Source organism: Monoraphidium neglectum, assembly GCF_000611645.1.
Source record: "Monoraphidium neglectum strain SAG 48.87 unplaced genomic scaffold scaffold02130, whole genome shotgun sequence".
In the NCBI taxonomy this organism is placed as follows: Eukaryota; Viridiplantae; Chlorophyta; class Chlorophyceae; order Sphaeropleales; family Selenastraceae; genus Monoraphidium; species Monoraphidium neglectum.
Window position 1 is genome coordinate 412 of NW_014011498.1, and position 9,966 is coordinate 10,377.

Sequence of the window (9,966 nt, forward strand, 5' to 3'; positions counted from 1 at the left end):
TGCTGTGCTGTGCTGTGCTGTGCTGTGCTGTGCTGTGCTGTCCTGTGCTGTGCTGTGCTGTGGCAATGAGCGTGCCGTTCTTGCAATGCACGAGAGTCCGTCAATGTAAACGCATGAGGTGCTGAGCGCTTGTATCTCCACCTGCAGCTGTACTGCTGACTGTGCCCCGGCTGCATTGATAAGGCCGGACGCCCCCCATCCAACCTCCCGTGCACCCCTCAGGGCCACCTCATGTCTGTGGCCAACGTGGCCCTCCACCCGACAAAGCCCATCCTGGTCACTGCCTCTGACGACAAGACCTGGAAGATGTGGCACCTGCCTGGTAAGGGGGGCAGGCTGTTGGCAAGCAGCAACGGAGCTTGTCTGCAGGGTGGCTCAAGCTGCTCCGCTTGGTGCGCAAGGGGCATCTGATTCAAGCAGTGCAGTGTGGCCATACGTTGTCCTGACTGCCCCATCGGGCCCAACTACCCTCGCCCCTCACACGCGGATGCAACCCTTGTCCCCCAGGCGGCGACCTCATCATGTGTGGGGAGGGCCACAAGGATTGGGTGGCGGGCATCGACTTCCACCCCACGCGATCAGGGCTGGCCTCGGGGTCAGGGGACGCCAGCGTCAAGCTCTGGAGCTTCGAGAAGCAGCGGTGCGCGCAGGCGTGCGTGTGCGTGTGCGTTCACACACTTTGTGTGTGTTCGTGTGTGTGTTTGTGTGTGTGTGTGTGTGCGTGTGTGTGTGTGCGTGTGTGTGTGTGTGTATGTGCGCGCTCGCACGCGCGCGTGCATGCACACACGTGCCGGGGCTTGTCTGCTGTCGGGGCGGGATCCCCACGACGAAGTCAGTTGCGCAGTTGTGCGGCGCACTTTCCCACAAGGTACTCGCCGTCCCATCTGAAGTCTGCTCGCGCCCTTGCGCGTCACCCGCAACACAACAAAGGTGTGTCGCCACGCTGACCGAGCACAAGCAGGCTGTATGGTGTGTGCGGTACCATGACGCAGGGGACTGGCTGGCCAGCTGCAGCCTCGACCACAGCGTCAGGTGGGCCGGCCTGGGGCAAACCAACTATCTGCACGGGCGCGGGCGCTGGTTTGAGCATCCGCAGCGTCACGCAACAACATGCCTGGAAAGTTGTGATGGTATTTTGGGATTTTGCAGCTAGTTCGCTGGGTCAACTTGGGGTGGTTGAACGCCATGTTGTGGTCAGTCGCCCCGCTTCCATCTGGGACCCACCCTGCAGGCGGCGCAGCCGGTGCAGCAGCGGATGCCCTCAACCAGCCAGCTCTGGCGCCACTAATGGCCCACCACTTTTGCGCCCTTTGCGCCCTGATGCATCCCCAAACAGGCTGTGGGACGTGGGCGCGGGCCGCTGCCGGCAGGTGCTGCGGGGCCACGTGGACAGCGTCAACGACTGCGCCTGGCAGCCCTACGGCGCCGCCATCACCACGGGTGCGGCGCGGCGGTCGCACATGGCCCGCTTAATTGCAGCTAGGCACAGGGCAATACATTCGTGCTGGCCTTGCGGGGGGTTCCTGGCACACAACGCCCAGACACACCCATTGTCCTGCATGCCTTCGCTGCACAGCTGCGCACCATCGCGCATCTTCCCCGTGTCGAGCAACTGATTCGGGCGGATCATAACACACCCGGAATTACAGCCCCGCGTGCTGCTCACCGCCCCCGCCCGCCTCTTACCCATGCCGCCGCCAGCGTCGTCGGACAAGACCGTGTCCACGTGGGACCCCCGCAGCGGACTCAGCGTGCAGACCTACTACGGCCACCGCAACAGCGTCACGGGCGTCGCCTACACGATGGCGGGCGGCACCATCGCCTCGACAGACGCGGGTGCGCGGCTCGCGCTGCCAGCGGGGGGCCCATCACAGCACCACCTGGCCTGGGATTCTTCCCCGAGCAAGCCACTGCCCGCAGGACTTTTCTGCGTGCCCGGTGCAAAATCATGCGATGCAAGCAATTGCATTGTCATATAACCTCTTGTGACTGCTTTTCGGCCCCACCGAAGACGGCGTGATCAAGCTGTGGGACGTGCGCATGGTGGCCGAGATCACGTCCATCGCCAGCGGCAAGTACCCCGCAAACAAGGCGGCCTTCGACACCAGCGGCGCGGTGGGTGGCCCCCGGGCGCGCGCTTTCACCGACAGTTCCCTTTATTTGTGCTGTCAAAGGCGGGCGTCGACGGAAGGAGGCTCGATGACGGCAGAGGCCGTTGGTGGTCCCATGACAGTTTTCGCCGCTAACACCAGCAGGCTGCTTCTGTGAGCCGCCTGAGCTGCACAGTGCATGTGGCCCGGGGGAATGGTTCTGAAGCTTGAACAGAACCCCACGCCCAGTGCACGCTAGCAAAACCGGGATGAATTTTTCGATAAGGCCCCACACCCACTGCTGCCCACTCCCCTGCACACGCGTGCGCGCACACACACACACACACACACACACACACACACACACACACACACACACACACACGCACACACACACAAACACACACACGCACACACACACAACCACTCATCACCACCCCATCCACAGGTCCTGGCTGTGGCCAGCGATGACGGCCGCGCCAAGCTGTACAACGCGGCCACAGGGGAGGCCCTCTGTGAGCTCGCGGGCCACGAGGACGCGGTGCAGGCGCTGGCCTTCGACAGGGGCGGCCAGTTCCTCGTGACGGCCTCCTCGGACTGCACGTTCAAGGTCTGGAGCGGATGAGCAGGGGGGGCTCGGACCGCCGGATGACGTCAGCGGCTGACTCATGGCGCGGGGCCTAGTTGCCGTCACCAGGTAGCTGGGGTGCAGGGCTGCACGCCGCTGGCGAATGTGGTGGCAGCTTGCGGCGTGTCATTCACGGGTGGAGCAGCCACGTGTTGCTTTTTGGGGGCCTGTCACGCTGCTATGAGGTGCCTTGCGTACTGTCCCCGCAGCTCAACAGCACAAGTGTAAGACATGTGTTTTGATTCCCTGGATTCCCCGACGGCTTCACACACCTGCAAGGCCTGTCAGGCAGCGAGAACCCTCACAAGTTTTAGGCGTCTGCAGTGTGGCAATTACCACACGAGATGAGACAAAAATTTGCATGTGCATGAGCCAGTTTGAGCCGACTCTAAACAATAATCAAGGACAAAAGCAACAGCAGAGTCACCAGCTGTGTCGTGGGGTGCCGTCTGAGTGCCATGCTCAGCGCACCAAAACTATCATGGCCGACACTTTGAACAAAGGGGGACATTGTTCAGTAAAACAACAAAGAGAATCAATGCCAACAAGCACAGTCAATGCCGTGCCTGCTTGTGCCAACGGCTACCTGTGAGCGCCTGCCCTCAAGCCCCGCAAAGGAAGGCGCCAAAAATCCATCAATCTTTCCGCATACTGGCGTCCCCTTGTGCCCCCGCCGCCTCCCCTCCGCCGCCGCCCAGCGCCGCAGCCTTGACATTCACCGTTTGGCCCAAACCGTGCCCGTTGGCCGCCGCCTGGTCGCCCTTGGCCGGCAGCGACTTGCTGTCCAGGCGCTGCTGCTTCCCGGGCACGGCGGTGTCCAACGCCTCCAAGTCGTCCCTGCCCTCCTCAATCGTGCTGCTTCGCAGCAGCCACCCCAAACTGCTCGCCGACCCCGCCGCCGCGCCGACGCCGCTGCCGCGCCCGGTCCCGCTGCCGCCGCTGGCCGCGCCCGCGATCGCCGCCGGGCCCGCCGCTGCGCTGAGGCTGCTGCCCGTGCGCCAGCGGAATTGCGAGAGGTCGAAGAACGCGCCGACGCGGCCGCGGCCGCCGGAGGACGGCGCGTCGGCGGGGCGGGGGCTGAAGTTTGCGGACTGCAGGCGCACCATGGGCCCGGCGTCGGCTGCGGCCGTGGGTATGCCTTGGAGGGCGCTGCTGGCGGCGGCCTTCTTAGGGAACAGGAAGCCTGTTTTGTTAGGGGGGCCGGTCGTGAGAGGGGTCGGGGTCGGGTGGGGAGGCGGCATGCGCGCGGCGGCGTTGAGTTGGGGCTTGGAGCGCAGGACCGGCTGCTGTGAGGTGGGCTGACGAAAGGGCGTTGAAGGCCCACATAGGCGGGGCAGCAGGCACGGGCGAGCCGTGCATCAGAGCCGGGCGACCGCTGGCGGCGGCCCCCATGTGGGAGGCTCACATAGGATGACGCAGATGACGTTCAGGGCAGCCCCCACGCCGTTGGGCATGGCGATGAACCAATCCTTGATGGCCAGGCCGCTGTGGGGGAGAAGCCGGGAAGGAGAGGGGCAGCTGGGGTCTGAAACGGGGCGTCAGCGTCAGGGCTGTGGGCCTCGCGCCAGGCGCCGTGGGTTCGGACAGCAGTTGCGGCCGCGGGGCGCATGGCAGCCGGGCGGCGCGTGGCGCGTCGCGGCGTGGTGGGGAGCCGAGCGGCGCGGCGCGGGGGCTCACTATGAGAACCAGAGGGCTCCGTTGACCACGTTCATGACGCTGGGGGGGGGGGCGGGGGCGGGAAAGGGTGCGGGAGCGGGTGCGCTGCGTGGGAGCATGACTTTGAGGTGCCTGCCCCTCAATTGCTTCATTACAAAAGGCTCGTCGACAAGGCGCAGGCTGCCAGTGACGTGGGCGGGTGCTGCAGGCTTGCGCGCGTGGGTTGCGCGTGACATCCGCGGTGCCTCACCTGAGCGGTGCGTTGAGGGACGAGCTGTCCCGCAGGCGCAGCACCTTCCAGATCGTGGTGAGGGGCGCCACGTAGTAGATCGCCAGCACGCCCACTGCGGTGCTGCCCCTATTGAGGGATGGACGGTGGAGAAATCGGCAGGTTGGCGCACACATATTGTGCGGTTTTAGGGTACCCTAAACCAGCCTTGTGTGCGCGAACATGTGCTGAGGTCCATAAACGCCACCCCACCCCCAGCCGCCCCTCTCTGCCAGGCGCGGCATCAACCCACAACGCGCAAGCGGGCACGTGAGGACGCCCCAGAGCCACGCTCACATGCGCGTACACACACGCCCCTCCGCCTCCGACCCCTTTCCCTGTTCCCCTCCGCCCTGCGTCGCGCACCACAGCGTCCGCGCGGCCTCCGGCCCGAGGGCGGCGCCCCAGTGTATGGCGCCCACCACCCAGTACAGCATCACGGTGGACAGCACTATCGCTGTGAGCGCGTCCTGCGCCGCGTCCTTTGAAAATTTGAAGCAGCTGAAAGTGTAGTACCACCCCATCAGCAGGCCAAACTGCGCGGGCGGACGCGCAAGGTGTGGGGCGGGATGGGATGGGTGGGCGGACGGGGCCGCGCACGCGACAGCGGCGAGGCTGGTCGCAGCTGCAAATCTCCGCGGCGATGGCGCACTCAATTCAACCAGGAGGCAAATCCCCGTGGTTGGAGCGCAGTCGCCTGCAGTCTTTGGCGCAGCGCGAAACACCCGTACACCAGCAGCCGCGTGCGTCACCCTGTAGCTGCAAACGGCAGCCCCCATCCCACAACCCAGAATACAACTCGCAGCCTCCCACCTGGTTTGGGACGTAGACCCACCAGTCGCGGATCAAAAAGGCATAGAACAGCCACGCCATGCAGTTGGTGCCCCTGCAGAGCGCAAACACGCGGCAGCGGGGGCCAAATGCTGATGGGGCCGTCGCATGGCGGTGCACCCGACAGCAGCTGGCACGCTGCACTGCAGAACAGCCACGCGACACCCCGCGTGGCTTTGCCCCCGCCGCCTTCCCGACCATCACTCACATGGCCGCAAAGGGCAGCGCGTTCGTCTCCCCTATATACCGCCGCCGCCTGACCTCCAGCACCGCCAGCAGGGGCGCCCTGCGGTGCGGAAGCAGAGAATGACAACTGCTAAGGCACTGTTGGTGCGGCATGCGCCCACTCGCCAGCCCAGAGGTGCCACGTCGTGTCACGACCTGAGGTTGTCAGATTGCGCCCCTACGGAACCCTACAGATGGGCAATCTTGCGCGTTGGCCGGTATCAAAAGTCGTCTTTATCTGCCAAGACCAAACGGGGGTCAACATTGAGTGAGGCTGCGGCTAGGGGGCATTTGCCGGAGCGCACCCGAACATGAATAATGCGATGGTGCCGCCGGCCGCGGGACAGACATATCGCAGGACGATGTCGCCCGCAGAGAGCCCCATGGCTGCCGGCGTGCCGACGCCCTGCAGGGCGGGCCACGCGCCCGCAGGGGGTGGCGCGCGCAGGGGCGGGTGCATGGATTGTGTGGTGCGTTCCACGGCTGTGAGCGGCGGCAGGCGACGGTCGCACGCAGGTGCGGGGGCTGGCCCAGCTGCAAGGGCGATGCCGTAAATTCAACGATCAACATGCGTGGGGGTTGGGCAGCAATCGGCTGCTGCGCCTGTGCACACTGGCACTGGCCGCCTGTGCGCGTGGTGCGCTTGGCGGGTGCCGCTTTTTACCTGGTGTCGCGCCGCTGCGGTGGATGTCCCAGGATACGGGAGATGACGATGAAGAAGTTAATAGTTTATATAGCTGCTGTTTGCAATGCCGCGGCACGAACGCACTCCTCCGCCAGCCGAGGAGGACACAGTTCACGCCGCGGGTGCGATTCGGCGCAGGGCAGAGAAATTGCGGGTATCAAATTAGAATCACTTGACTAGTGGATGGCGAAGTGTATGCAGGCGTTGTCCTTTTGGCCGCCGCACAGTATCAGGCGTGTTCCCACTGCTGCCGCGCTCTGCCAGGCGAAGCATCCCAGCGCCACATGGAATGGATGGTGCGGTCGTCTTGAAGCAGCGATCCGTCAGGTTGAACTGGCTGCTGGGCTCCCTGCGTATAAACGTGCCCCAATCAGTCCCTGCAAGTCGCGCGGCAGCCAGTGGACCCATGGCACACGAACTTGTGAGTAGCCCTGGTTGCATTGAAGCGGTGATTACAGCAGGCCACCGCGCCCTCCTCCTCTCCTCTTCAAGTCTCAAACAGCGCAAGGACGCGCGCAGCTCTCTCGCATAACCGCCGCGCTGCACTTGCAAAACGCTGAGCTCAGGGAACAAAAGTTAAGTGCAGGGTCGCATGGCTGCGCCTGCACAACAGCTGTGCTGGACGGCACTATCTATGCGCGTTTCGAGCCCGCTGCATGAGTTCCACACAAGCTGCTCGCAAATGCACGGCCACTGCCAAATATGCATCTGCCGCGGCAACGGCCGCAGCTGCCGGAACAGCCGGGCGCCGCTGCACCACCTGGCGGCAGGAAGACGCCGCGCCCACGCCCTTGCGGGCGCGTGCGTCCCCCCGCGCACGCACCAACCCTCCGCCGCCGCCGCCGGCCCCCCTCCGCCGCCATAGCCGCCCGGCCGCCGCTGATCGGTCGCTCGCGCTGCCCCGGGGCGGCGCGCTCAGATCTTCACGCCCTCGGGCAGCACGCGGCGCAGCACCTCGGTGCTGATCTTCTCGGCCTGCGCGTCGAGGCTGGCCAGCAGCGCCTCGGACTCCTTCTCCATGGCCGCGATCGCACTCTCGGTCTCCTTGGTGATCTTGGCCTTGGCCTCGTTGTACAGCTTGTCCAGCTCGGCCTGCTTGGCGTTCTTCTGCTTCAGCACCAGGGCAGAGACCTCGCCGCGCGCGGCGCGGACGAGCTCCTCAGCCTCCTTGGTGAGCTGCGCCAGCTCCTCGGCGTTGCCCTTGACGTCGGTCAGCTGGCTGCGCAGGGTCGCGTCACGCTCGTCCAGCACCTTGCCGACGGGGCCAAACCAGGTCTTGTCCAGGAAGACCATCTGATCGTGGTGGTGGATGGAGGAGGATGGAGGAGGAGCAGGAGGGGGGGGGGGGGGGGGAGGGCGGACTGGTGCATCAGGGCGGCGACGCCGGATGCTGCCGCAGCAGCACCCGGCGGCGCAAGTGCGTCGCCCCCGCCCTGCGCCAGACGTGCAACCAGGCCTGCCAATGCCACGATACCGCAGTCATACTGCCAATGTGCGGCCCGAGATGGAGAGTGCGGCAGCCTCGAGACAGCATCGAGACCCGGAGCATCGCGTCCGTCCTCCTCTCACCAGCAGCAGGATCTCGCCGGCCATGATCGGCAGCGTCAGGTTGAAGTCGAACAGCTTTCCGGCCTCGGCGAACGCAGGGGCGGCAGCAATCAGCTGCACCCCCGCCGCGGTCATGGCAGCCTTGGCCAGCTGGGCGCGGCTCTGCTGCTGCTGCTGGGCCGAAGCACGCACCACCATGCGCACAGCGCGGGTGGGGGTGCGCACGGCAGCGCGCTGCGTGGCACCGAACGCCTTGGAGCGCAGAGAGAGCGCCATGGTGGCTATGGGAATAAAAGGGGGTGGTGGCGTGGGCGTAAGGTGACACACGCACGCCCAATGCGGGTATACATCGAAACGCAATGCAGTCCCCGACGATTCAACGGCGCTTCGCCCTTCTCCTCTGCGAAGTGGATGAACAGCCAAGAAGTCGAAGGATTGCATTTTTAGCAGCAATTTTGCATTGCCTGCATTGCGACAGTGGGCCATGGTGGGCTGCGCTCGGCTCACAGGTCAGCGGCATGTGCCACCGCCAGCTCCCAATCAGGGCCGTTCGAATGTGGTGAGCCGTATTGCGGAAGCTAAGGGCTATGCAAGGCAGCAGTGGCTGGTGCTGCTGCCATGATGGTGCAACCACAAGCCCGGAGACTGCAGGTCAAAGTGAGGTGGTCAACAATGGGAACGCAGTCAACTGGGAGTTTCCAGCATGCTCCACCTCGGCCATAGACCTCCCCGCTGCATCAAGGCCCATGTCTGCGCAAATGATTCAATTGCTGCTGCTGCTGCTGCTGCTGCTGCTGCTGCTGCTGCTGCTGCTGTTCCTGCTGCACAATGCGCGCAGATGTTCAGCACCAGCACTTGGCGGCGACACAGCTGTGATCACACATTTACACGTAGTGTTTATCTGTTAGCAGCCAGGCTCAATATTGAAAGGAACGGAGGCCGCTGTTAGAACCGAGTGCATAAGGACAAGCGGGTGCGTGGTGCGGGCTGCATGTTGCAGCAACCCAGCTCAACATGAGCGGCAAGGCGCGTGTACACAATGTGCAACATCAAAAACACTGCGTCGTCCTATGCTAGGATGCAGGCAAAGCAAGCGCCTTGACCCTGCCAAACCTGCCCGTGGCAACGTCCCCCAAAGGGAGCGGCACCGCGCGGCCGCCCCATCAGGGCCTCCACTGCTCCTCGCGCTCCCGCCGCCGCAGCAGCTCGTCGAACGCCCGCAGCTCCCTATCCGCCTCGCGCGCGGCGCGCGCGGCCTCGGCCTTCGCCTCCCGCTCGGCGGCCTCCGCAGCGTCCAGCCAGTCCTCACTGGCGCTGCGCTGCTGCCGCTGCTGCTGCTGCTGCTGCTGCCCGGCCGTCGTCTGGGCCGCCAGGCCCATGAGCGTGCTGATGCCGCCCCAGCCCAGGAGCAAGCCGCCGCCAACCGCCAGCTGCAAATCACAGGAGGGGGAGAGACGCCATCCTGAGTACAGACGCGGCCGCTGTCCCAAGGGCGCTCAGCTGCGAGTGCAGTCCGCGCGGCACATGCTTGTGGTCTGGCCAACAGTGAGGCGTCAGCAACAGCGGGTGCGTGGCCGACGGACATTCCCGCACACCAGGGGCTCACCAGTGCAAACGCCGCCAGAAGGTTTGGGAGCACGAACATCGCCGTCCCCACGGCGAACGACCCGAACGTTAGCGCCACGCCCAGGCCCGCAAACATGAGGAACGGGAACAGCATCGCTGTCATCGCGAACCCCGCCGTGGCGACGGTCGCGCCGACAGCGAGCGCGCCGAACGCGGCGGTGATGACGAGGGGCCCCATGAAGGCCGCGATGCCGAGGAAGGCGGCAGCGGGGAGGGCAAACTTCCAGACATCGCTCTCAGGGACCTCCACCTCGCGCTGCTGTATGCGCATGCGGTAGCGGCGCCCGCGACCGGCGCCGGTGCCGGCACCGTCGGAGGCGTCGTCACGCCATGAAAAGTCGAAGTCGTCGCGGCGCGGGCGCCGGCTGGCGGCCGCGACGGCGGGACGTGCAGGCCTGCGCGCGTGCGG

General features: G+C 65.2%; 4 protein-coding genes across 4 annotated transcripts; 1 reads left to right on the forward strand and 3 right to left on the reverse strand.

The window, feature by feature from the left end:
* Window positions 1–231: 231 nt before the first annotated feature.
* On the forward strand, window positions 232–2,715 carry MNEG_9967 (Flagellar WD repeat-containing protein Pf20; the record flags this gene model as incomplete). The annotated part of the gene is made up of 7 exons (XM_014041558.1): window positions 232–322; window positions 508–640; window positions 931–1,032; window positions 1,337–1,440; window positions 1,702–1,836; window positions 2,012–2,115; window positions 2,539–2,715. 7 exons carry the CDS (start codon window positions 232–234, stop codon window positions 2,713–2,715), a joined length of 846 nt encoding a protein of 281 aa, XP_013897012.1.
* Window positions 2,716–3,353: 638 nt separating this feature from the next.
* On the reverse strand, window positions 3,354–6,158 carry MNEG_9968 (hypothetical protein; the record flags this gene model as incomplete). Its single annotated transcript, XM_014041559.1, has 8 exons — window positions 3,354–3,901; window positions 4,124–4,203; window positions 4,396–4,434; window positions 4,625–4,732; window positions 5,009–5,178; window positions 5,456–5,528; window positions 5,682–5,759; window positions 6,004–6,158. 8 exons carry the CDS (start codon window positions 6,156–6,158, stop codon window positions 3,354–3,356), a joined length of 1,251 nt encoding a protein of 416 aa, XP_013897013.1.
* A 1,140-nt stretch (window positions 6,159–7,298) lies between these two features.
* Window positions 7,299–8,207, reverse strand: MNEG_9969 (F-type H+-transporting ATPase subunit b; the record flags this gene model as incomplete). Its single annotated transcript, XM_014041560.1, has 2 exons — window positions 7,299–7,676; window positions 7,953–8,207. The coding sequence occupies 2 exons, from the start codon at window positions 8,205–8,207 to the stop codon at window positions 7,299–7,301; spliced, it is 633 nt and encodes a 210-aa protein (XP_013897014.1).
* An 887-nt stretch (window positions 8,208–9,094) lies between these two features.
* Window positions 9,095–9,828, reverse strand: MNEG_9970 (hypothetical protein; the record flags this gene model as incomplete). Its single annotated transcript, XM_014041561.1, has 2 exons — window positions 9,095–9,361; window positions 9,538–9,828. 2 exons carry the CDS (start codon window positions 9,826–9,828, stop codon window positions 9,095–9,097), a joined length of 558 nt encoding a protein of 185 aa, XP_013897015.1.
* Between the last annotated feature and the right edge of the window lie 138 nt (window positions 9,829–9,966).